This window comes from Biomphalaria glabrata, chromosome 17 (genome assembly GCF_947242115.1).
Source record: "Biomphalaria glabrata chromosome 17, xgBioGlab47.1, whole genome shotgun sequence".
Lineage (NCBI taxonomy): Eukaryota > Metazoa > Mollusca > Gastropoda > Planorbidae > Biomphalaria > Biomphalaria glabrata.
Window position 1 is genome coordinate 24,458,651 of NC_074727.1, and position 27,962 is coordinate 24,486,612.

The window sequence follows — 27,962 nt, forward strand, 5'->3', positions numbered from 1 at the left end:
GTTGTGTATCAACAATCTACGATCTGGAACATAGCTCAACAAAACACAAAATAACGAAAGTTTTTGTTGGGAAGATTTAAAGGGAATTTAAAGCTAAAGGGGGTGGAGGTTGACACGCTTACCGCACAGAGTGACACCCATCCTAGTGACGCCACTGCCGCTTGTTAAACAGCTGGGTAGTTCTAGATTTATAGTCTATGTCTATAGTAATTAGTAACCTACAGACGTGAGTTGGCGAGTTAGGGTTGCCCGTATCGGTCCCTAATGGGAACCTAATGACGCCAATGTGCAAACGGTACCCGCGCCCATTAGGGCGCCATTTGGTCTATTTAGGGCTGCAATTAGGGCAAAGGGGTATATCCGTAATAAAACTGATACTGGGCCATAATGGTCATGTTTATAGGGAATCCTCATTTAAGAGTTGGAGGGGGAAGGGAAATATTATTAAATACCGGCAAATTTTGAAAAACAAAATCCCTAGGCCAAAAGGTTACACTAATGAATGAATACTAATTAATCAGCGGGAAGGAATTTATGGTCTTTTATATTATTTGTTAACCTATATTTTGATCTAGATCTAGATATATTATTATCATTTTTTTTTTTTGGGTATGATTTAAAATAACACTAAAAAGTTAATTTGCGATATGAATAAAATGTGACTCAAATAAGTGTGACTGATGTAAACACCGTAAGTTTTCATGACGTAGAACACAAGCAGTGTCACATCTGGGTAAAAAAAAAAGATTCTGGGCCTACTGTTGTATTAAATTTATTTTTATTAATCTTCTTAAAATGTCGGCAACACCTACTGATGATGCTCTTTATGGTTCTGATAAAGGTAAATAGATCGTATTTCTAGATATACACTAGCCCCCTTATTAGCTTTAGGTTAGCGAGGAGTATAGATCTAGTGACAGAGTCAGAGTTAATAATAGAGCATACTTGACTTAAGTATACTATAATACTAGATCTAGATCTAGATCTAGATCTAGAATTTATAAGATCTATCACTATCTAGATACTAGATTGTGTAGATATCTAGATCTAGAATCTAGTCTAGTATATAGATCTAAGTATAGACTTAGACTTATTGAATAGATAAATTAAATAGATCTAGACAGTCACAGTCTAGTGACTAGTTAGATCTAGATTCTAGACATTCTAGTCATACTAGAATTTTCAATCTACTTATCTAGATCTAGACTCTACTGTCTCTAGATCTAGTACTCTTCAACTCTACTATCTCTAGTCTATGATTATCTATGATGATCTTATCATCTACTACTAGATTCTAGATCTAGATCTAATAGTATGGTGATACTATGGTGTATACTAGATCTAGTAGTAGTAATAGATTATAAATTATAAAATAGTACTAATCATCTAATGATGTCTAATGTTGATGGACTAACACTAACTGTGACTAACTAATCTATCTGTATCTCTCTGACTCTATCTAAAGTGACAGTCAAAGTCTATTAATGTATCATTGTATGTATCCATATTAAAATATAATAATATTTTAAATACATACTCATGATACTGACTACTCTTTAAATCTAGTCTAGAGTTGACTATTTGTCAGATCTAGACTAGATAGTTGAGTAGATAGTTAAGATAGTCTAGAATAAGTAGAAAGAATCTTAGTGAATATATATATATAGATCTATCTAGATATTATATTCTAGATCTAGACTACAAATGAAATTGACTAATGTCTTATCTAGATCTAGATATGTAGATCTACAGTCTAAGATTCTTACTTAGATTCTATAGATCTAGGTTCTATATCTAAACGTAGCTATCCTATAGTCTGGACTCCGTTGTAATTAATGTTGAATCTTGAGTAGTACTATAATATTAATATATAATACTTTACTATTAGATCTATAGATTAATTAATGAAAAAATTTACTAGATCTAGAAACTAGATTAAACTAGATCTTATCTTCTTATTATCTGGCTGCATAAATACTCAAATGAGAAAGCAAGTTGGAGCACTAGAGTCTAGATCAGTAGATGTTTGTTTGTGAGGTAATTACAAAACATAGGTTTTGCCTGTTTCATAATTGATAGGTTTTGTTTGTACAAATAATTGCATTTTTATTAATTGTGATATCTTCCGTAACAATTGTTTTTAGAAATATTGATTTTATATATATATAGATCTATATCTAATATGGGAAAGTTTTTGCTAGTAACATGGCTAATCACTCAAAATTTGTCTATCAGCAAATGCACATATATGTATATCTTTCCTTTGCCTTTGTAGTCTGGTGTTTTCAGATGTGAGATGATGTCGCATAAAAATGCTGAATCCCACAGCCTTGACGAGTTGTTCATTTGAGACACTTCTTGACTTTTGTCTTATAAATTTATATTTCATGTCTCAAATGAAAAAAACATTTTAGTAACTATCCTTGGGTTAAGCCCCGTCTCCATATATTCCCCTCCATTTTCATCAAAAAATCTTTGAAAGTTCTTTGGATTAACTTTTCTAAGATTTGATGAAATTTACAAAGATGATGAACACATCTCATTACATGATTCAAATTCAACATCTTACCACAGAGGTTTTGTTGGTGAATAATGTAGTGAAGTCACAGACTGGACAACTTTTCTAATCTAATAACTCTTGCTGTGAGTCGGTTTTGCCATCCAACCATACTTCTGCCACTATCATTAGTTACTCCAAGTAATTTCTCCCAACAAAGCAAAATATACTCTCTGATGATTGAAACTTCTTTTAACAGGTCTTTGCCAGTGATGGTCACATGCATGCTCAAAGTAGCTACTAACTTCTTTATGATTTTAAAACTGCTGTTTGTACTGCAAATAAATATACACAGTTTGATCGATATCATCTATGTCGGTGGACTTATCAAAGGAAATAGATAACATTTTAAAATTTGCTGCACTTTCTCTTAGTTTTGAATGAAGATTTTTACCAAAATCTTTCACTCACCTTTTAACTCTGTAGCTAATCTTACAGCACTCACTTTCTTCTCTCTTTTTGGTAAATATTCTCATCAACCATTCACTCTAGACGTAATTTAACATTACTTTATTCATGGCTCAAACCAAGACTGCTGCCATACTTATTTATTGTGTTATAAAATTGAAAGTTATTTTCCTTTGAATTGAGCCACATTTTTCTCTATAAAACGAATATTGGCTTTATCAGTACAACAATCTATCAATGAAGCCCCAAAGGTAGGATTTTTTTGGGAGGGGGGGGTGGGACAGGATTTCCTGCACTTCGTGCCAACGATTTGGTGGGCTGGATGGAATCAAGTCAATCTGGCTTATGGTCCATATTTTGGGCAACACTAGTTTAGAGGCATTCATTGCTAATTATTTGTCATTTGTACATGGAGAATGCGTTATAAATTATTATTCATAGCTGTTAACATTGTTTGAAGAAAGGATTCTTTTTTTTCTGGAATAAAAGCCTGTAAATGAAAATATATTGTTGTATTACTGTAATGCCCTTATTTAATACAATTTATAGCCAAAATATAAGCGTATATTTATTATTTATTCTTTAAAACGCCTATCATTGTATGTATACATAAATTATGTGGTTATAATATAATATTTTGTTTGGAACAAAAAAGATTTTTTTATTTACAAACAGCTCCAGAAAAATCTTTTCTTGATGATATTCTGAGCTTTATTGGTAAACAAAGATATTTGTTTGTTTGTTTGTACAAGTTTTTTGTTTGTTTGTTTGTTTTATTTTTTGTTAAAAATTCATTTTTAGAAACTCTATTGAATAAGAATATTTGAAACTATTATTATTAAAAAAAATATGGATGGATTATTCTTATGTAATGATATAATTTTTTTTTTTTATTTAGGAATATAATAATATAAATATAATAATGATAATATTATAAATAATTTATCTACCTGACACTATGAAAAATTTAAATTTTTTTTTTTTTTAATAAATGTTTTTAAATTTAAATTTTGTTTCAGATTAATTAATTTTAATTTATCTGTAGTCATAATTCAATGCATTGTTTGAATTGTTATAATTCAGGTCTAAAAAGTCTTTGATTTGTAGTGTTAGCATTTCATACTTGAGAGTAATATTATTTTGCAATAAAAAAAAAACAAAAAAAAAAACAGGCATTTTTAGAAACTGAAAAATGAGCAAAGACATCTTACTTTTTTTTACAAAGCTCATTACTCACTCTGTCTGGTAAAAAGTTTATGCACATTCTTGCTCCTACATCCAATCTCAGATTAAGGTAAAATTTTGCACAATTATTTCTTTTACCTTACAACACAAGAATAAAAAAAAATTAACAAATTAGTTAATTAACTATTGTTAATTAATTATTTTTGTTGGTAACTTGAAGGGAAAGAGAAAATTCTTGACAGATGTGGTGGTATAAGTTGAATTAGAAATCTTTTATGCATTTAAAAAACGATCCTGTAAACATTCACTAAGATACCCCATTCTTCCCTCCTCCTTTCACAACTGGTCCAGACAAGTGATAGGATTATACAGCATTGAGAAAGCTAAAAGCTAAACAAAAGCAATGGTAATAAATATTTCTATGGCACAGATTTTTAGGTCTAAGTCAATCATGCATATAATTATTGATAATTGATATAATTACACTACATATAAGCTTAGTTTATTAAAAAAATATTTTTATGTTTTTTCTTGTTATGTAAATATATTGAAAGTATCAATTAATTAAGCGTTCATTGTTTTTTATGAATAAAATATTTTCAAATTTGCCTGCACAGTGTCTGCAATTTGCAGTGGTTCTAAGTAATGTAAAGTGACATGAATTGGGAGGCTAGACATTAGGCTGTTGTTCTGTCTGTTGCCCTGTATAGAATCAGACTTGATAATCTTCATTCTAAATGGAATGAATTTAAAATTTAACAAAATAACATTTTATAACTTTGTTAATATTATTTATTTATTATTGAGTTGCTAATGACCTTTTTAAACAAATCCTCTCTCTTTTAACATAGATTCTTCACCGTCCACTGAGCTGGCAGACTCAGCATCAGGAGTGGGAAGCCCCCTGGATGAAAGTCCAGAGGAGCGAGAAGGGCGTCTAGCAGCTCTTAAAGAAGAACTTGAAAAGGTGACAAAGAATGTCTGTCCTCAGTTAACACTACTCAAGCAAATTTAGTTTAGGTCTCCTGGCTCAGTCTTCACCTTTATCTTGCCAAATGGCATAAGCAGTATGTTGTGACATTTTGTTAATGACATCTTTCTTGATGATCATGTCCTAATGTTTTCCGATTAACTGGAATTAATATCTATACATATCTACACATTGTTGATTCTGAATGCGCTAGATTTTTTTGTTTGTTTTGGTCCAAGGTGGCCAATTAAACATTTGCTGTTAGAAGATGGTTTTTGGGGATTTAGTCAGTATAAGTAAAAGGTCTATGTAAACAGAGGTCTGATTAATTGGATTCTGCTCTTCTTATTTTTTTAAATCCTAGTAAAAATACTGTTTCTAATTAATGACTTCAAGAAATGAGAAAATTATATCAGCAATTTTTTTGAACTTACCTTAACATCATTGAGTTGCTCAAAGTTTTGTCCATTGTCTTGCGCAGGTCGAGTCAGAGATCAACATGTTGCGTGGGGTGTTGGGCAGCAAGATTCGACATGCTACCGAGCTCAAGAGGCAACTGGGCATCACACCATTCCAAGAGTTCAAACAGGACCTGCAGCTTGGCATTCAACAAATCAAGAGCTCAGATTCGTAAGTTGTCTGCCTTTTTAAAAAATATACATTTGCTGTTTGTTGTTTGGTTACCTACCCCAATGAATGTGTGTGGTGCAAAAATGAAATTTACCATGGATTTGCCTTTTATTTTAAATAGTTTCATCAACGCCATTTATTATTGACAATCTATCGTAGCTTATCCTTGTCGGGTGTATGTTGTTATTCCTTTTTTTTTGTAATGTTTTGGAAGATATATGCATTTTCTTATCAATAGTGTTGTAATCTTTCTTTCCTGTATTAAAAATATTTCTTGTTTTTTATTAATATTAACCTTTTTTTTTTTTTTTGTTTGGTTAGGGAAAGGGGGGGGGATAAAACTCTTTTGTTTAGGAAACTTATTTATGATGCAAACTTATTAAAAAAAAAATAAACAGACAACTTTTTTATATAGGTCAGAAGCTAACAACCTATCTAACTAGGTATAGGCACCTTAGTATTATCATGCTTGGTTATCCATTATGTTCTAAAGTTATTCTTTTAATGCAATTTTTCACTCACAACTGTTTAATAATTAACTATCATACTTGGCAGCAATCATGTAATCATTGATAACTTTAATTAGATCTACAGCTTTTTCTTTTCTTTTAGTTGCTTTTGTATAGCTCGTCTCTCATGCTGTAATATACTGTAAAAGTGCTTTGGTCCTACCTTTTTTGTGGATGTGGGGGGTGTCAACGTTAGGTTAAATTGTGTAACGTTAAAGAATGCTGTATTACTATTACACATTGGACACTACCAATGTGTCGCGAATGCGTAGACTGCTGGGTTTGTGCTTCCTGGAGCCTGGAGTCACACTTGACACGTGACAGACACAGACATTACAAATAGACTTAAGTTCTCATTGGCAGACAAATATAATGTTTATTTAATGACAATAATAACAATATTGCACCTTATTGGCAGTTACATCAAGACTTCCGATGTGAAACATAATTACACCCGCATAACAGTGGTATTGAATGTCCAAGATGATTAGTTACAGAATAAACCACAAGTAACGTCCGCATCACAGCGGGTAACAATAATACTTCAATAATACTGTTACGAATCTCCCTATCCAGGCTCGCTGCAAATCGCACCAAACGACACCACCAACTTAAAGAACTTGACAACTCTGGGCTTGAAAATAACGTAATAGTTTAATGTCAATAAGTAACAGCCAATACTGTACAATTGGCAGCACGTAACACAAGACTGTACAAATATCTCTCCGCCGTATCAACTCTTGCACTGGTCTCTCTGTCTCATCTCGGACTTGTACTGAGACGTTGTAACGAACTGTAGATTGGGAAGTTGTGAATGACTGGTCTCTGATACCTTCGCTCTTTATATAGGGTCCCTGCTGGCCTTCTAGAACCGGACAGAACGTCGCTCGACCATTCTGGGTGGTCAGATGACTACATCCCTTGTGACACTCCTGAGCTCTGTTCCCGACGGTGATCCTTCCCGAACTGTCTAGCGCTGGCCTGGGGCGATTTGCGTCGGCTGACTACACACACACCACTACTCCCATCTGTGCCACCACCAGGTTTATAACAATACATATCCAACTCTCAGTGTAGAGAAAAACTAATAGGAATGTACGTAGTGTTCACTGGCTTCAACTGCCCAAAAGATACTACTTAACTCAGAGTTACAACTCGACTCTCTAAGTCGCTACTACTAAAATCATACTTGACTGCCTCGTCCACAGGATAACTATGACATGTCTGATTTCTAAACACAGTAAATGTACAATCTCCCTTCCCTCCCCTAAATTGTAGGTTCTTTTGGTATCTTCAGCTAGAGAACAATAGTACTTCCATCTGGCACTTTCATGCCAGCACATTGGTATGTGTATCACATTACAGGTTTGGTCAGTTCCCCTCTCTTTTATATGATCAGTTTATTATAGAAGACCAAACGCCTTCAAAACAAGAACAAAATTACACTGTACATGGATTTTAACAAAAGGAAAAAGTTAACAAGTGCAAACTTACCTCTTATTACTTATAAGTGTAAACAATCCTTTTTAAAAGCTCATCTTAGTTATCAATTTTTTTACTATTGCTCCACTTTGGTTTTTTTTTTGTTTGTTTTTTTCTTTTTGTAAATTAGTGTAATTACATTTTAAAATTGGCCAAACAGTAATGATCCAGAGTGGAAATAAACAGAAACGCAAACATGTACACAAGGAAACTATTATAAGCTACATTCAATAGGAACAATATTTAAACTCATACAGCATAAATTATTTTGCCAAGAAGTGAAGATATAATGGCTTAACAAAATATAATCCAAAATCTTAGGGGAAAAAAGTTGTACACATAAAAAATAACAGTGTTATATCAGAAATACACCTACAGAACAAATGTGTATAAATCTTTTGAAAGGCATATTAAAATGAATATATTATATATATCTAAAATATTTAGCGCCAAAATAGCTACACCAAAACGTTCTGCTTCGCCAACGGTTTATGCCACACAGCCTAACATTTCTTTACCAGCTCATTAGCTAAACTGAAGGATAACTCTGAATTCAAACCTCTGCTGCCTTATAGCTTTACCCAATCATAGGATAGGCTTCAGGACTCAAAAAATCAGGAGCCAGCGACCCTTAGGCAGAGTCTGCGAACCCGATGCCCCCAAACTGTTTCAGCACTTGCTGCTCCTTTGAATACTTCAGATGCTTGGAGGGGGGAGGCTGATGTGTTGGCCACATCTTTCTGGCCGCAATTCCCAGGCATTTAATCTCATTTCAATGAGATGATCCATAGTCGCTTAGTGACTGAAGGAGGTCATAATAAGCTGATCTTTAATATAAGTGCAAGTCTCTTTTGTGTTTAACTTTCAATAATTTTGTGTCTATGCTTCTTTTTTTGGCTATTTAGTGGTCTTCTGTGTTTGGCTGGTGGCAGAGGCCCAACTTAAGGCACCCTAAAGCTAAACCTCCCAGGATAAATCCCTCCTGTAACCATCTTATGCTGGAACTGATAGAGAATGAAGAGTTTTCATTTAGATTCCATGAGGTCACCAGCCATTGCATTTGATTATTTATTTATTGTTCACCCTAAAGATGTAATATCAACGATATTCATGTGTACACATAGACTGTTTTCTGCTAATCTTGTATTATTAGAGTTAGCTTCCGATCATCAGTAAGCCTTTTTGTATTTCAAATATAGAATCAGAATTACTTGTAAGACAAGTTTCCTTATGGATAATAAAGATTATTATTTTTATTATTATTAACATTCAGAGAGAACAGTTTAGATCTGCTTTAGCTTTTTTGTGTAAGCATTTATATACTGGTATTCATCAATCCATATATCTCTGTGTATTCTCTCTAGCCGTAAATTTTTTTAAAACTCTAACTGTATAAGTGGGTACTGTTTTAGAATAAATTGATGGGAAATCATAAACAGGCTAGGTTTAGACAAATAGGTTTAGGTTATGGGGAAGGTAAAGAAGTTGGGCTAATTTTATTTATTAAAATATGCTGGTTTTTTTTTTTATTTTAGTGACCAATTTTTTTTTCTCCTTTTTTTTTTTCTTCTTTAGAATCTCAAACTCTCTAAATGTGATGAACTGTTTCCTGTTTGCCCTTTTAGTTGGAATTCACAAAAGCTAAAAAAAAATTCCTCTATTTTAAATTTTACCCACCTTCTTCCCAGATATCAAAAGACTAACGATACATTGCATCAGTTCAATGAAAAGATTTCGCAGACACAGGCGTGAGTTCTCTGTTGTCTGTGTACTGTGTTAAAATTTATGTGTGATAACTCTTGCCATCTCTCAGGGATAAATAAAATGGGGTCACTTCCCCTTGTCGCTGAATCTGTTGTTATTTTTATTTATACCTCTGGTTGGCAAATAATATTGATTAACTTTATGCATGCATTTTACATGTTATGAATGATGATTCCCTTCTTTTCCTATATTGTTTGTTTGTTTTGATATAAACATTAGGCCAAGCTATAACTCTCTAACTTGCTCTTGCTAAATATATATATATATATATATTGATTTGCTAAGAAAACACTAATTAATTTGTTATAGACTATATGGAGAAGAGGACCACCTTGTCTGTTTCTCTGTTTGTGATAGGACGAAGTTTGTTTTGGGGAAAGTTTAAATTTCTCTGCATCCTTTTTTAAATAATTAAATAATTCAACAAATTAAAACATTTTTGTTTTGTTTCCTATTGTATTATAGTTACACCTGCCACTTCATGATTTCATTAAAGATGACAACTATGGTTTATCTTGAGTGATGTACTTTATTGTCAGGATGTATATTTTCTACTAAAATATCAGCCTATAAAATTTCAGCATTTTCATTTTAGTAAAGCTTTTTTGAAGCATAATTGAGTTCTTTTAATTTATGCTTTAAAACTACAATAATTCCATACTTACAAAAACATTACTGTAGGTTCATTTCATTATCATAATCTTATCTTATAAATTACAGCTAAGAAAAGATTATTCCCCATATGCCATATCCATGTGTTAATGTAGTCATGCATGTTTATTACGGAGTTGCATCTAAGTAACTGTATTGTGTATGTACCATGCCCTGATTTAAGCTTGAAGTAATAATCACTAAGATATGCATTATTTATAACATTGGAATATCAAGAAACTAATGAATGGACAATTAACAAACTGTTCAATGTACCAAATGAACAATCAAGAAACTAATAAATGACACAACTGCCTTTTTTTTTTTCTCTGATTAGAAAATACAATAAATATACATAAAGGTAACTCAGCCGGACCAGGTAAAAACAAAGGACATTTGCTCTGCAGCCTTCATCAGTTGATGAAAGCTGCTGAAGGCCACATGGCCCAAACATCATTTGTTTTTACTTTTGTCTGGCAGGGTTACCTTTATGTATGTTCATTGTATTATCTATACAGTTTCCCCCCCTGCAGTTGTAAATCTTTTTATTTTCTATGGTTAGTGTCTCTTTGACTTTATTGATTAAGAAATAATTATCAAATGAAAATTGAAATTATTGTATTGCTCTATGCATGAAAAGCATGCTTTTCTGTTTGACACCTTGTGGGGTTAATATCTGGAGTTGTACCAGATAAATAAGATCTGGGAAACATGTATCAGTTTTCTTTAACTATTGGTACCATACATTTATTGTATTCACTTTCTGTTAAGTTTTCTCTAATTTAGGATCCTTAGATTTCTTGTAGGAAATTGTTTTGAGCACTAAATAGTGTCCTGTAGTTTGCACTGGAGATGTACTTAAAGCTACAGAAGTCCATGTAATACAACACCTTGACGTCATTAGCAAACTTTTCCACTCAAACAAATGTACATGAACCCTAACTCTATAGCTTTCAGAAACCCATAGCTCTAGGTTTATCTCAGTTGCAAAGATTGGTATTAGAAGAAATCAAAATGTAACTTTTGTTTAGGAGAAATATTCAGCTTGTTATTTTACTTTTAATTTGATAACATCTGGTAATTTGGTTTCATTCTGTCACACATGATACATAAGTCCCAAACCTATCAGCACATTTCTGGTTCTTTTTGTTTTCCCCCACCTTTTGTTTTCAATGGTGTATGTCTCCATTTACATACCAGAAACTGACTCCTAATGTAACTGCTTCATTTGCACACAAATATTTTTCTCAATTAAGCTTTGAAAACAGGATTTAAGACTAACAGTGTTATAAACAAAGAATGATTCATTTTGCTAGAACTAAAAATTTCCATTTTATTATTAGAATCACAGTGTAAACTTCTGGGTGAAATTGCTCTATAAGTTGTATGTTTTTCTTGTTAGAGATTTTTTTTTGGAGATAAAAAAGAATAACTTTTGCAAACAATTAATATCTTCTATTGAAAATAATGCTCTCTTCAGTATCCTAGTTTAGAAAGGCCTTTGTTGTTTTTATGCTGTCTGTCAAGATCTCACAAAACTAAGAGAGCAATAGAAAATATGATTGGACCATTCACCATTTGGTTTGCCTTGAAATATGTGCCAGAACTACGTCAGGGTTTAAAATATATATATATTATTTATTTTTTTATTTAAATGAACAATGCATATTGTGTGCACATACATGTAAACCTTTTTTAAAACAAGATTTATTTTATTACTAAACATGTACTTCATATACATGCAAAGCAGTCATAATAGTTTCTTTTTTTTTTTTAAGATTCTAATCAGTTTTTATGCTATAATTCTATATTTCTTACATTCTTTATCATATTTTCTAATAACTGATTTAATTAAGTTATAAAACAAAAGTGAAAAATTATATTCATACATCTTACAAAATACTACAATCTGTAAGAACTAATATCTACTCTGCATGCTTATGTCCTACCCACTCTGTTTTTATATGTAAATACTGTTGGCTCAATGCAGACTGTTATTTCATGTGTTTGATGTTTTAATGTTTTCAGTGTAATGTTTCAGCCATGAGAACAAATTAATTTCTGGCTCACGTAAAGGACCTGACACCCCCAAAAAATGTTTAGTTCAATAGAAACAGGCCATGTCTGGCTTCATTATGCAGTCCTGACACCCCCACAAAAATGTTTAGTTCAATAGAAACAGGCCATGTCTGGCTTCATTATGCAGACCTGACACTCCCAAAAAATTTTTAGTTCAATAGAAACAGGCCATATGTCTGGCTTCATTATGCACTCTGAGCAAAAGTTTTAATGGGCCAGATAGCACCATTCCATAAGCTGTAGGTTTGGCATCTCAGGTGTATAAAATAAACATTAAAAGTGAGACATGTTTGCATATTGGAGATGCCGTGTAAAGTTTTACCTTTGCACTCAAGATGCCTTGACCTCATTGAATCACTGGCGGTCTTGAATCTCTCAATCATACTCTTCATCAACTAGTTTTAATACCCAGCACATATTTCTTACCTGAGATATTGAAATAACATTTTTTCTTTGTGTCTATATACAAGAAATAACTTACAGTCATCATAACCTCTGAAACATAAATAGAAAAGAGAAGGAAAAGTCAATGAAAAGAGTTTCTAGCAGTTATCCAAATGTGAGGAATGCAAATCAAAGTTACTGAGCTTTAAAAACTGATGAGTACATTCAACTCCAATGTTCTAAATAACAATTGTCACAAAAAAAATGTCTCTGAAAGTTAAAGACGATGAAAACAAACATTCAAAACTGCATTCTGTAGCAAAGTTTGAATGTTTGTTTTTCTTACTTTGTCTGTAGGGTTTAGTTCAATGTTACTATCTAGCTCAATTATTTAATAAAAAAATGTTTTGTATTGTCTTAATAGAGCTATTTGTTGTAATAATAATGGCTGCACATTTCAAACTTTCAGCTTTATATTGATACATTTGATTTCTTTTACAGTGCTTGTCTTGTTGTTTAGGACTCATGCTGTACTCTCTATCCACAGCTACCAGAAGACGTCTGCAGTAGTGAAAACTGCCAGTGAGAAAACTACTAGCGCTATCAATTCCATGGGTCAAGCAGTGGCCAGAAAACTGAGTAATGTCAAGTAAGTTTTAGAAATTTGTGACATGTAGTTAATTTTTAGAGTCTTGACATATATTATGTAATCAACCATTTAGCAAGTTCTTTTATAATAATACATAAATTGGAACATGTGATCTAAGGTTTAGGGTTAATTCATTAAAAAAAAAATGATTCCAAAAATTAGCACTTAAGAGATTGCAATGTTGTCGAGATTGATAATATATAATAAACTAGACTAAAAAAATCTTGAATAAAAATTAATTTGAAAAACTTGGGGAAGATAACTTTAGATCTAATTGTGCTTTTAGTTTTCACTATTCATATAAAAATGTCTGCTGCTAAGTAAACAAAATGATAGTCCTAAAGCTTTTTTTACAAGTTACTTTTTTTTTTTCATAAAGGAAGATTATATCCTAGTCCAAACCTTCTGCAGGACAGCAGAAGATGGAAGTGGCCAGGATTTGAACTCAGAACCATTGTCATGACAGTCTAAATCTCATACCATAAGCATAAGCTTTTATTAGTGACTTACATCTAAACACTTGAATCTGATCATGATGGCTGCTTTGTCATGTGGTTTGTGCTCTGTACTGTCATTGTAGATCGATGGTCCCAGGTCTGAATCTTTCCTATGGGAAGTTAGGGCTAGGATGTAATTATCTTCAAACCTAAATGAACATCTGAAACATGTAAAAACATTTTACAAAACATCAACCCAAGTATTTTTGTAAGCTTTTGAACTTAGTTAATTCAAACCAGTGTCTGTAAAAAAAAAAATAATGTACTTTCCCTTGACAGTGTAAACATCTTTAAACTATTTGTCCAAATGTTTTCACCAGAAACTCTCAGACATTCAAGTCCTTTGATGAAAAGGTTCATACAACATATGCCACAGTCAAGGTAAGTAACTGGCATTTAACCTCACTCCAACAGCTTGGCTTGTTTCTTTTTGTCATACAGTGTCTTTGTGGTGTTGTTGGTTTCCTCCCTTTGAAACAACAAACTAAGAGCACAGGATAGAACTACTCTACCTCATTGGTTGATACAAAGAAATGGCCAAGTGTCCAGTTTGACCACAAAGTTTGAAATAAATCAAGCAACTTAGAAGTTCAGAATATTAAAGTTGTATAGTTTATACTTTAACACTTTATAAAACCATAATCCATGGATCGTTATGGGTATTGGCATTCATGTTGTCTGCATTCTCTCTGAACTCTTCTCTTGTTATGTCATCACATGCATGAAAGAAAAACACAGCACTGTACACTAAGAAGTGCCTCTAAAACCAATACAATATGTTTTACCAAAATCACATTCACTTTAAAATAAAATGAATATGTTATAGGTAACAACAAAAAAAATAGAGGTTCTCTCTCAATTTTATATTCATAAGCTTCAAATTTATGTGTCTGTTTTCTTTGTATTCAAATATAAGGATTAACTTCATACTTCATCCTATTGCTATCTCTGGTTTAAAAAAGTCATGTCTATTAGGGGAGCATCTAAATATGAAATCTGAAACTATTTTTAGTGGCTCTTGAAAGGGGAATAACCACTTCTAGTTTTGTATGATATGTCTGTTCATCTATCCCATCATAAACTTGAACAGATATTGAAAATCCGATATCATATTTTAGATCTTTCAAAGTTCTGATGCAACGACTACTTTTTATGTTTTCTGAAAGCGAAAAAATTTAATTTTTTAAATCAACTATGCAAGCATTTTTTTCATAAAAATACACCATTTTTATAACTATAACTATAGTTAAAAAAAAAAAGCCTAGGTTAAACCACAATTACCACTACGGACATTTGGCTCATTTTTAACAAATTTATGCAAAGGGTTTTAGATTTTTTGTGAAAAAAAAATGTTTTAAAAACATTTTATTATTAAATTAAGTATTTTCTGTCATACTAACTACTTATATTTTAAACAATATATACCTTTTTTTAAAGAGAAAAAATCTATTTAGTAATAAATTTAGGGAAATATAATGTGATAAAAAAAATTAAATAAAAAAAAAAATTCTATGTGTACAACACAAATATTTTTCATAAAATTTACATTTGTTTGTGTGGGCTTATATATTTTGGTAACTAATATGGACACTTATTGAAAAATTGTTAAAAGAAATAAAATTCAAAAAACCTATTCACTTGTCATTTAAAAAGATGGCTAAGTTAGTTTAACTGAGAGCTCTTTTGCAATGAGAGTTTTGTTTAAGTGACTCTCAAAGCAATGTCAACAAGAAACAAGATTACAAAGAGAGTTTGTGTTGCTATACAAACTCAGAGGCGGCCCCCGTGGGTGACGGATCCCTGTCGGATCCGCATATTCGCTGGTTGACTGAGGATGGCATCGAGGAGGGTATGAAACCGAGACTGTAGAGATAATCAGTCCTGACAACTACCGGATATGTACAATATGTCAGAAGAGCGATTTTAGATAATCTTTTGTAATTGAGCATTTTCATTTAAATGGAAATAGAATGAGGATGTAGATCTACCTAAATTAAACTACTAATTTAGCACTCTAAATATCTATATCTACTAGATCTAGATCTAAAATATATATTTAGGATAATGTAGATGTAATTTAGATAAGATTTATATAAAAAAACACTAGATAATCAATTAATAGACTAGTTGCAATATGAAATATTAAAATAGTAGATTAGTTTTAGTATTTTATAACATTGCAATATTGACAATCTAGATGCTAGAAATAAAAATCTACACTTTAAGCCTAGAAATTAAAATGATAGATCTTGATTTAGTCTAAACATGGCTGTCTGGTAGTGCGGTTTGCACGCTGGACTGTCGTTTGGATTTATCGATGGTCCCAGGTTCAAACCCTGCCCGCTCCCATCCCCCGTCGTCCTACGGGAGGTTTGGACTACAACTCTGAAGTAACATCCTAAACATGTAAAACAACAAACATTCTAAACTAGACCAAGAAAATCTAGATCTAGATTCTATAATGATTTTAATTAGAACTTAAAGCTAAATGTAGTTTTAAAAATCTAGCTCTAGTGTAAGAAAAAAAAATCTAGATCTAGTGTAAAAAATCTAGCTCTAGTGTAAAAAAAATCTAGATCTAGTGTAAAAAATCTAGATTAGATCTAAATCTAGCTATTATGTCTTTTTAAAATGCGAGTCACATTACGAGGTTTAATAAACATTACTATACCGAGTTGTTTTAGCATTTAAAGAATTTATTCCATATGAGGTCAAAGGAAAAAAATCCACTACGTCACACGGCCTAGTTAGACTAAAAAATATCATCTATAGGAGCAGCTTGTTGAGAGTTCATAGACATTGGTGCACCGAGTGATTTCTTTTAGCATTTCATTAAAGAATTAACTCCATATGACGTCAAAGAAAAAAAATTCCATTACGTCACACGTCCTACTTAGACTAAAAAATGTCTTCTATACGAGCAGCTTGTTGAGTGTTCATAGTCATTGGTGCACCGAGTGAGATCTTTTAGCATTTCATTTAAAAAATTAACTCCATTTGACGTCAAAGGAAAAAAATTCCACTACGTCACACGTCCTAGTTAGACTAAAAAATGTCTTCTATACGATCAGCTTTCCAAGGGATCATAGACATTGGTGCACCGAGTTTGTTCTTTTAGCATATATATATATATATATATATATATATATATATATATATATATATATATATATATATATATATATATATATATAAAAGGATTAAAGCCTCTTTTTTTTTGTTTTGTCTGTCTGTTCATCATGTTAATAGCGAGAAAAAAAACGACTAAAAGCTATTGAAAATCTAATTTCCCTTCCGAAACATCGCATTAGTTTTAAGTTTCTATAATAGATTGTTCTGGATGTTTATATATTTATAGTGAGAGAAAATAAGAATTCCAGAATAATCAAATGCCGTTAATTAAATTTGTGGCATGGTCTGTTATGAAAATTAGATTCACCATAGCCTTATGGAGATTTTTTCAAACCATCCTTTAGTGTTAGGAAGTTGTTTTCCTTAAAAATGGGAGCATAGTATTAACGATAATTAGATTTTCTAACGTTTTAGCTAGAAAGTTAAATGTAGTGTAGGAGAGAAGTGCGATTTTACATAAATAGAGTTAAACTATTTTTCTTTAAAAATCCAGAACAACCAATTTTCATAAATGAGAAAATTATGTGTTTTATTTATTAGAAGAGGGATTTCAAACATTTATTAGCGCTATTAAATTTTTCATATAAAATTAGGATCATTTTTGGCGACAATTTGTAAGAAAATTAAGGTAATGTAGGTCGATTTCTTTTTCGAAACAAAATCCGGAACATTCTTTACTGATTAAACAACTTTTATTATGTTTCGGCAAGAAAATTAACTGTAAAATAATCTTAAAAGTGATTTTCAATAATCGTTTCTAGTAAATTACTTTCTTATTTTAAAATCCTGAATAACCTATTGTCGATATTTTTGAAAAAAAAAAATTATTTGACATAAATTTGTTTTAAGTTAAAAATTCGGAACAATTGATATTGATAAATAAACTATAATGACGTAGTGTCAAAGAATATAAGTGTAATATTAGTCAATTTTGCGATTTCAAACAATCATTTGACATAATTTATTTTTTATAAAACAATATCCGGAACAACTTTATAGTTAATGAAATATAAATTAGTATAGATATTTTTATTTAGCATTTATATGCTATTTACATTAAAAAACCGGAACAATATATTAAAGATCATGTGTTTATTGCAATGTTTAAGCATGGAAATAAAATCTAATATAAGTTAGAAGAGCCTCTAGTGTTATTTGTTAATCTAATCGTGACGGACAAACCGACCAACAGACAAAACGCACAAAAATAATCTTCTTTTATGTGGATGGGGGCACTAAACAAAAAATAAATAAATCTGATTTTTTAAAAAGTTTAAGGAATTGGTTTGGCACCACATCACGTTGCGACGTTACGCTACTGCACGAAAGTCGCTGCATAAAAAGTCCATTTTAAAAAATGTGTGTGATATTTACATACAAAGTGCATTATTAGCCTTTATAAACAAACAGAAATGTTTTCTTTTTACCTTTGCGGCTAGTTGACTAGAAAAACCATCTTTAACTATTATTTATATTTGTTTTAAACATTTCCTGTACATTTTATAAATATGTTTGACTTAGCGATACTGAAAATACACAAAAATTGTTCATCTTTGTTAGCATATTGTAATATTGCCTCCCTTACATTTACCTAATTGTTTTAGAAGTGGTGTATTTTTTTGAAAAAATCGCTTGCATAATTAATTTTTTAAATTAAACGGTTTGCTTTTAGAAAACCAAAAGTAGCCGTTGCACCTAAACTTTTTAAGCCGCATTTAATGATGAAATAATATTTTTCATATCTCTTCTAGTTTTCGAGATCTGAGTGTGACAGATGGACATTTTGCACAAACCTAATTGCGGCTTTTTCCCTTACGGGGGCCGCTAAAAAAGGTTTATGAACAAAACGTTTTTGTCATAGTTAGGTTCAGTATACTAGATTGTAACTATGAATATCAGCTTGATTGTAAAAAATGTGAAGTTTGAGAGAGATTCGATGAAATATATAAACAGATTAGTTTGGTTACATTTCTGATTATTGAATGTTACAGCAATGGTCAGTCCCTGAGAATGAAGACGGTACAAGTAGTTAATGTTACTGTGAACTTTGAACTCTGCTAAGAACACTTTACATGAGAAAGAAACAACAGATAAAAGGTTCATGTAGTAGTGAAAAAGAGAAACGATCTATAAACTAATTCAGTATTCATGATTACACATTGTGTGCACATAAAATTGATCCAGTTAAGATCATTAGTGCTGATCCTCAGAGTTTATGTTGCAATTCCTAAACATTCCTAAGAACTATGAAGTAAAGTTTTCTAACTGACAAATTCACTTAGCTATAATAAGAAATGCTAAAGGTATTACTTATTGTCTAGTCAGTTTAGTTGAAAACTCTTCTCTCTAGAGAGTTTTTTTTTTAAATGTGTAAATAAAAAGATGTAAACAAACAAAGCAAAAACAATTGTCTTTTTTTATTAAAAACCACAAAAAAAAACAACTTTCTTTTAAAACCTAGTTTGTTCATGTTTGAATTTGTGTATTACCTTTGTTGTTTTATTTTTGTTCTTCTAGAGGATTTCCTTTTTGCATGTCAAGTAAATTTTTTTTTTTTTCTGATATGAATTTATGATCAGTCTTTTCTGTTGTAGAAATATTTTTTCTTCTTTTGTTTTTGGTTGTAATTATAGTTTTTAGGACTATAAATAAATAATGTACAAGAATTCATATTTTTAGCAAAATAGGTTTAACTTTTGTACTTATTTAATAACTATGCTGATTAATTAGAAATTTTCTGATGCTGCTCTTCGAAAAACATGTAGCCTTTTTTTTTTTAAACAGTTTGAAAAAAAGGTCTGATAGTTAAGTTCATTGAGTTCACTTGAGTTCTTTGTATGGGCATAGCCAGGGGGGGGGGGGATGGAGGAACACACACACACACACACAAAAATATCCTGGCTACGCCCATGGTTCATTATATTTTTTTTTTCTATGTGAACCATGCAACAATTGCAGGGTGAACTTTATCAAATGTTATAATTACTGGCAATTTTTTTAATTATTTTTAAATGATTAATAGTGTGAATGAAAATAATTTTTTAAAATATTTTAAAATATTAACAAATGTTCATGAATTATGCAAGTCATTTCAAGTTATGGACTAGATCATGCTAAATAAGTATTGACTAGATCCATATAGATAGTTATGGACTAGATCCTGACAGATAGTTATGGACTAGACCCTGATAGATAGTTATGGACTAGACCCTGACAGATAGTTATGGACTAGACCCTGACAGATAGTTATGGACTAGACCCTGACAGATAATTATAGACTAGATCCTGACAGTAATTTACTAGATCCTGACAGATAGTTATAGACTAGATCCTGACAGATAGTTATGGACTAGATCCTGACAGATAGTTATGGACTAGATCCTGACAGATAGTAATGGACTAGATCCTGACAGATAGTTATGGACTAGATCCTGACAGATAGTTATGGACTAGATCCTGACAGACAGTTATAGACTAGATCCTGACAGATAGTTATGGACTAAATCCTGCCAGATAGTTATAGACTGCCTGACAGTTATGGACTAGATCCTGATAGATAGTTATGGACTAAACCCTGACGGATAGTTATGGACTTAATCCTGACAGATAGTTATGGACTTAATCCTGACAGATAGTTATGGACTTAATCCTGACAGATAGTTATGGACTAGATCCCGACAGATAATTTACATTGTGTATGGCTTCATGAACTCATGCATGTCTAATCCACAAAGATCTTTATTTTAACTCCTTGCAGTTTTGCAGCGAAAATGTAGTGACAAAAAAAAAAGTTTCAGGAACTCTCCAATTTATCGTTCATGAGTCAAGTTTAATTTTTTTTAGAATCATCCTCAAGTGTTTAAGAACCTGACCGTTTGTTCCTTTTATTGCCTTTAATTTATACATAGTTGCATCATAGACTGGCCAAACTTTGGCTCAGGGAGGAAGAAGAAACTGTGCATTTTTTTTTTTGTCAAATTCAACATGTCACAGAAGCCTCATGCTCTATTTTTGTTTGGTGACATGTCACAGAAGTCACATCGTGCTCTAGTCTTGTATTGTGGCATACATGTGTCGCTTACAACTTTTTTTTTTTTGTCAGAGCTTTAGGAATAGATGATTTCAGCCACTCAAGCCCTCTCTTACAAAGAGTTTGAAGATGATAATATAGTAACAAGCAATAGATTAGGATGTTTTTTCTTGTTAATATTGAAAATATAGGCTTATTACTTAAAAACCAACTGTTCTTCTAAAAACAATGTAAAATGTTGTACATCACTGGCATTCTCCAAACAGTTTCTTAAATCAGTTTAATGGGAAAATTAGAAAGTGTTTTTTTACAATTCTAACTAAAAAGAAGCATTTTTTACATCATGAAATATTAGCTTTATAAAAAAAATACTTTTGGAAGCATATAAGTAAACCTTTTAAACTTAGGATATGTAACTAAATTTAGTATAGACTAAAAATAGACTATTTAACAGGAAAAAAAAAATGCATATTTTTAAAGCTATATTTAAACTTTCTAGGTTTAAACATGGGCTATATTGTCTTATCATAATAAAATTTCGTACATGATTTGACCTTTGAAAAGTTTTTTTCTGGCAATCCACATTTATTTAAAAAAAAAAAGATAATTTTTTAAGCAAATGTCAAATTTCTTTATTTCTTTCATGGATTAGTCGTCACGTTCCATCGAGGGATTAAGGGAACGTTTGGTGAGTGAGTTGCTGTTGTCTTGCCTCAATGTGTCACATTTTTTTACCTTCGTTTCAGTCAAGTCTTTGACTCAGTCATTTATTTAGATCTATAGTGATTATTTCTATTTAGGTATTGATAATGTTTAACTTTTATTTTCGACCAAAAAAGCAAAAACTCTTCTTTTTGTTACTAATAATTTTTCAACTACCAGTATCGCTGAACTTGGTTTTTTTTTTTTTTTAACGCAATTTTAAAATAGGTGATACAATTTGGAACTTGATGTTAAGTTTCTCTTATTGGCCTCAATGTGTAAAGAATCATCTCAGATTTCGTCACTGCTTATCAGAAGATTTTGTTAATCTTTTTTTTTTATTTCTTTTTTTTTTTTTGTTGCCATATCTTGATCTTGTCATCATAACCGAATGTGTTTCCTCCGTTTGAATTGCATAGATTTCCTGTAGCTGTTTTGAAGGAAGCTCATTATAATTATGGCTTTGCAACTTGAAATCACCACTCGATAGAATACAAGATTGACACACACCTTAAAACTCCTCTATTCAACACTTTAAGTATAGTGACTAGCTTTAGTTTAGTTGAGCAGTCGTATTTAGAGATTTGTATTTATGCTCCTATGTGTACACATTCATGGTTGAAACTTTTTTGGCATCTTAAATAATTAAGTCCATTTTTGAGCTTGACCAACATAATTTTTGTTTTTATTGTAATTTGTATATTTTGTTTTTTCTTGTTCTTTCTGGGTTGTTTTTTTTTTTCAATTAAAAAATACCTAACACCTCTGTGAGTATGATTGTGCTGTTTCAATATCTGCTTTTTTTTAACTGTTCTTTTACTTTTCTATTATTTTTTTTTTGTTTTCTTTTATGTGTGTGTTTTCTGTGTCAATGAGATATTCTCTTTTGCATAAATTGAAAGTTTTATATTTACCCCAAGAATGTGTCTTTTTTCTTTTCTTTTCAAACTTAACTTTATTATCTCTTAATTTAGTTGTAGAATTATTAGACTGAATTTTAATTATATATTTATAAAAAAAAAATGTTATTATTAATAGCTCTTAATTACTAATAGATTTAACTATTATTTGTTTGACATACAATCAATGGTTTCCTAATGATCTAGAAGTGGCCATAAAGTAGTAGTAGGACAGTTGGTCATTGTGCCGACCTCATAACACCTTTGAACATTTTGCCACAAAAATAGATGAGATTTACATTTTATTATCTCATAAAAACTTTTTCTAGGCAAAATGTAAAAAAATAAATAATTGAGGGTATTCAGCATTTTGGATTCATACTCACAAATGTAATTAATCACTTTTTAAATATATTTTTATGTACCATTTCAATGGTATTTAATCTTTAGATTTTTTTTCATGTTTTATTTTTTTATGACAGTATTTTAAACTTTATTTGTAAAATCTTTCTGTTTCCTTAATCTATGTTTAAAGTTAAACATTCTTTTAAATTTTGATAATTCTGGTTTGGCTCTTACCATACTCTGTTATGGTTGAACATTTTGTTCATGTTTAATATTTTATATAACAACGCCTAGATCTAGAAATAGGCTGTCAGCATTTGTTTGCAATACATTTAGCACTAGACCAATTAAAGAGTTATCTTTATGCACAATTTATTTTGTGTGTTCACTCCCCCTTATGACCTCTTGTCTGATGTGACAGGTTTTTGCATTTAGATTTGATAATTTCTTGTTTCCTATTAGTTTCTTGAAAAGGAAAACAAGAAAGACAATCCATTCATTTATATATTTTCACAACATCCAGAGCTTTAAGCTTTGATATCTGCAAACTTAAAATGTTGATTCATTTCAATACTGTGGGATTTTTCTTTTTCCTGGCCCCAATTAAATCCAATCAGAGCTGTAAGGCTGTCTCAGAGCTAAGAGAATAGCTGATCCAATCAAGAGCTGTTAGGAAAAGCTTTCTTAGATCTGACAGAATAGATGATTCAATCAAGAGCTATAGGCTGTCTCAGAGCTATTTGTAGCAAGTCCAGAGAAAAAAAAGATGTATTTTGTTTAGGACTAAGAAGTCTGATAATATTACACTTCTTTAAGAGATCATAATTAAACCTATTGATCTTACTCTTCTATCTCTTAAATTCTACACATCAACATCTTAAAAATTTATTCTGAAACTTGTATCTTTTAAAAGAAAAAATTGCAATCTTCATCACAGTCCTTGCTACGAGTTATCAGTGTGGATTTTCCCAAAATGAGGCCCCATGGTTTTTCATCTGCACCATAGAGGAAATCAATGAAATAAAAAAGAGTTTGAAGCTAAAATTCTGAAACAAATCATGACTTTTTATTTCTTTAAAGATTTTACCTGTCAGTTCCAATGTCCTCACCTAACTTCCCCCTTGTTATATCCTGCTATGTCAAGTTCACCTCTGTGCACTGAGCATGCTATGATTGCAGGAAGTGTATAACAAATCCTCAAATACTTTACTTTGTATTCTGTTTGTCATTATATGTTCCCTATTACTAAATTCTTGCTTTGAGACCATCACTTGAACTAACCTTTGCTTTTCTCTTTTATCTTGTACAGGCTAAAGTCACTGGCAGCCGTTCCTCTAGTGAAATTGATGAGGCTTTCCGTGATGCTCATTCGAATGATGATGACTTGTTATCTACCCCTGAGAGTGCAGAGGACGCATCGAACATTAAACTTCCAGAAGAGAAAGTTCCTCTCTAAGACAAAGGCACACGTCATGACTTTGTGCTCTGGATTGTAAAGCTCTTCTACTTCCGCATTCAAATTTATTTCTTTATGTGCATTTAATCTGAAGGTTCAAATTTTTGTTTCCTTTTATGTGCCCTGTTAAACGAATGAGGGACTAGCTCATACAAGTTATAATCTGGGTTTTGGTGGGCCTTGAAAAATATGGTTTTGTAAATTGCAAATGAAAAATGGTGTCCTTTTTGTTTGTGTTGTATAGAAAGTTACACTGATTTCTTTTTTTTTTCCTTACACCATTACGAAGAAGCTGATTTCTTTTCATCGTCATGTGTTCTTGTATAGTAGAGAAATAAAAATAAGAAGCTTTCAACTGCTTTTTAATCTATGACATTTGTTTTCTTGATGTAGTAAATTATGTAAATCACTTATTAATATATTCATTACCATTGATGGCCGATAAGCATTGAACCATGTCCATTTCTTTTTTTCATTTTGCTTTTGCACCAGTTGTAATCATAGTGAAAAATTGTATGTGTTCAGTTGGACTATTTGTTGCTAAAATTAAGTTTAGCCTCCCATTCATAGCAGAATTAAATGTGTGACTCAATGTGATAAGTACTTCAAGGATTTTAATTCTAATTTGTAAGAATAGGCATCTGATTAGGTTAATTTCAAAATCATGTGTTTCTGTCAGTTACATATTTACAGTTTTGATTCATTTTAAACAGAGGAAATTTGAGAACAAAATATAAATGTATTATGACTAACAGATTATATGCTACATTGGAATTCTGAACTAGTTTATTATCTTATTTAATCACCCGAATCTTCCCCTAATTTTTTTTTTGGCTCTTTAAAATCGTGTCAAACTAACTTGAGTAACTTTTTATCAAGAATTGAGTCAGTTGAACACATTGAAGGACCATTAATTTGAATCTGAAAGCTTATTGGTATATTGTCTGTAAATATTCTCCCTTGAAAATTATTCCAAAAACAAACTAAAAACTTTATCAATTTTATTGTACAGTCAGTTCACTCATTGGCTATAAGCACAACTGGTGGAGTATGCCTGTTGAGATTTACTGTACAGACCAACTCTGCATAAAGCAAGTCTTTCATTGAAGATTGTTGGTCAAGTTATTGTATCTGATGCTTTTTGTTAGATAACTCTTAGAACTATTCTCATTCCTTTTTTTTAAATACTAGACATTGAACATATGTGAAAATAAAAAAATTTTTTTAGCAATGCAAAGTTTAAATATGAATTCCTTTTACTGACTAAATAATTGTACTAAAATATCAATTAATATTTTATGTAATCTTGTTTGCCAGTGTTATCAAAGAAATCTAGACATTAAGTTATCCTGGATTTTTTTTTTTACTTTGAAATTATAAAGTTGTTTATTTTGTAAAATGTTTTACATGTTTTAGATAGTCCTTCAGCATTGAAGATAATCAACATCCTCCCCCGAATCTCCCACAGGACACTGGGGGATGGCAGGGTGTGATTCTGGGGCGTTCAAGACCACTGAACGACATTCCAGCGCACATACTGCACATCCAGATTAGTTCAGATAATAGTGATGACAGAATATATTTCAATTTAGAAAAATATTTGTGAACGCTATACACTTAGTGTTAATGGATAACTTTCCAACTTATGAAAAGCAGTTTTTTTATTATCTTATGCTTGAAGCTGTTCAACTCATGTTTTGGTTGTTTTCTAGACTTGCCATTTTATATATTTTCTTGATTGAGTTTTACTTTTGATTGCATATACTAAATATGGACAATAGTTTAAATCAAATATAATTATTTGTTTTTTGTGCCATTATTATATTTTTGAATTCCACTAACTAGATGGTGTTTTTAAATGACTTTAATAAATAAGATGAGAAAAAAAATGGTTGCAATATTTATTCTAGTTTTAACTTGTAATTTATTTCATGGTAATATTCACTTGAGATGTAACCAGAATTGTTAAGATTATGTTAGGTTTTCAATCTGTGTGGTCAGTCAGTAAAAACTAGACATCTACCCATGTCAAGCATTTTGTTAGTGACCAATAAAAAACCATTAGATCTTTTTTTTTAAATGATACTGATATGATTCAATAGTATTTCAGATATTCAGAGTTCAAGCATTTATAAGAAATATCTGTGTTAAGGAATGTGTAATAGATTGTTATATTTTCATATATTTTTTTTGTTTGAGTTCAATTTTGTCTAGATTGAAAAGACAAAAATCTATCTGTGAAATCTGACAAGTGAATTGACATTGTGTTATCAAGTCATTATTTATTTCATTGTTTTTCTATTGCATGCTTTGGCAAATGACTTAGAAAATATAGTCTTCAAAGTATTTTGTTTCATATGGTGTGTATGGCTTATGGGCCTGTACAGTGTGGCAGGTCGACTATGTACAGTTATTAAATCATTCCAGCTTCATTCAGATTTTTTTGTTTTTTCAAAGGTTCCTATTGGTAGCCCCACTGCTCATAGGTGCAACCCTAAAACTTTTTGTATGCTATAATTATGACAAAACTGTCTTTGAACATTGTACACAATGAATTCAGCTATGTTTTGATTCTGTTCTGTTTGCTAAGTTGATCAGTTGTAACCAAACTCTAAGCCAGCAGTGCTGTGTTCAGTCATTGTGTTGCAATTAGTTGTTTGAAATGAAGAACAAGATTAATGAAAAGGTTTAGACAAAGGAAATGTCACATTTTTTTAAAATACATTTTTAATGTGTTTTTCATAATTCCAAGTTTTTATATACTCCTTCATTGTTAATGATGAGCACTCAATCTATAAACTCAAAGTTGGCTGTAGGGTCTATAATCGCTTCCATAACCAGTTACACTCAGTGCAGTAATTACTGGACTAAGTTTTTGGATCTTTTGTCTGTGCTGTCACCTCTCTATCATAATTATAAACACAATTTGTAGACCTAATGTTTCATAAGGGATAGAATGTTTTTTTTTTTTTTATAAAATAATTTTAATATGATATTAACTTCAAACTAGAATAAAAATTGTCTACGTACAGCTTAAAAAAAAAGTGTCATTGTGCTTGCAGATAAAAAAGTTAATCGTTATTTGTTGATTTAAATATTTGATAGCATCAATTCTTGCCAAAAGTTTATTTGAGCTTATGTTTCATTTTTAATATTTTAAAAAAAGAACTGCACAAATAATTAAATAGGAACTTTTCAGTATATTCAGGATAGTTATAAGTATAGGTTGTAATTTTTCTTTCTTTTTTTATTGGGCTCACATAATAATTTAAAGTTCCATCATATTTTCAATGATAATTCAAAAAATAGAAAATAGCATTATATAACATCTGGCCAAACATGGTCTGCAGTAGTCAAAACATTTAAATAATAAATATGCTTCTCATTTGTTTGTCCACTTGGCCTTTGAATAGCCACCAAAAGATTTTTTCTTGCAATTTCTGCAACCCAACACTGCAACTTGTTTTGGTGTCCATTTCTTTCCAACATTTGATGTCACTGGTTCTATCAAGTCAAGAAATGTTTGGTTTTAGTTTCATTTTCGTTATTTATATTTCAGTGTTTTGTTTTCTTCAATAATTATATTTATATGTATATAGTCCTAAGCTAATAAATATTCCATTTGCATTTTTA

At 31.1% G+C, this 27,962-nt stretch overlaps 1 protein-coding gene across 5 annotated transcripts; it reads left to right on the forward strand.

Annotated features, from left to right (window-relative positions):
* The first annotated feature begins 678 nt into the window (after positions 1 to 678).
* On the forward strand, positions 679 to 27,962 carry LOC106069238 (tumor protein D54-like). Of its 5 annotated transcripts, XM_056015076.1 has the most exons (9): positions 679 to 841; positions 3,641 to 3,682; positions 5,002 to 5,117; positions 5,602 to 5,750; positions 9,430 to 9,489; positions 13,167 to 13,268; positions 14,086 to 14,146; positions 21,580 to 21,615; positions 24,183 to 27,962. In XM_056015076.1, exons 1-9 carry the CDS (start codon positions 796 to 798, stop codon positions 24,327 to 24,329), a joined length of 759 nt encoding a protein of 252 aa, XP_055871051.1. In that variant the 5' UTR covers positions 679 to 795; the 3' UTR covers positions 24,330 to 27,962. The 5 variants fall into 5 exon arrangements, with proteins under 5 accessions (XP_055871051.1, XP_055871054.1, XP_055871055.1 ...); XM_056015079.1 differs by lacking the exon at positions 9,430 to 9,489 and having other exon boundaries at positions 680 to 841; XM_056015080.1 differs by lacking the exons at positions 21,580 to 21,615; positions 24,183 to 27,962 and adding an exon at positions 18,889 to 19,308 and having other exon boundaries at positions 680 to 841.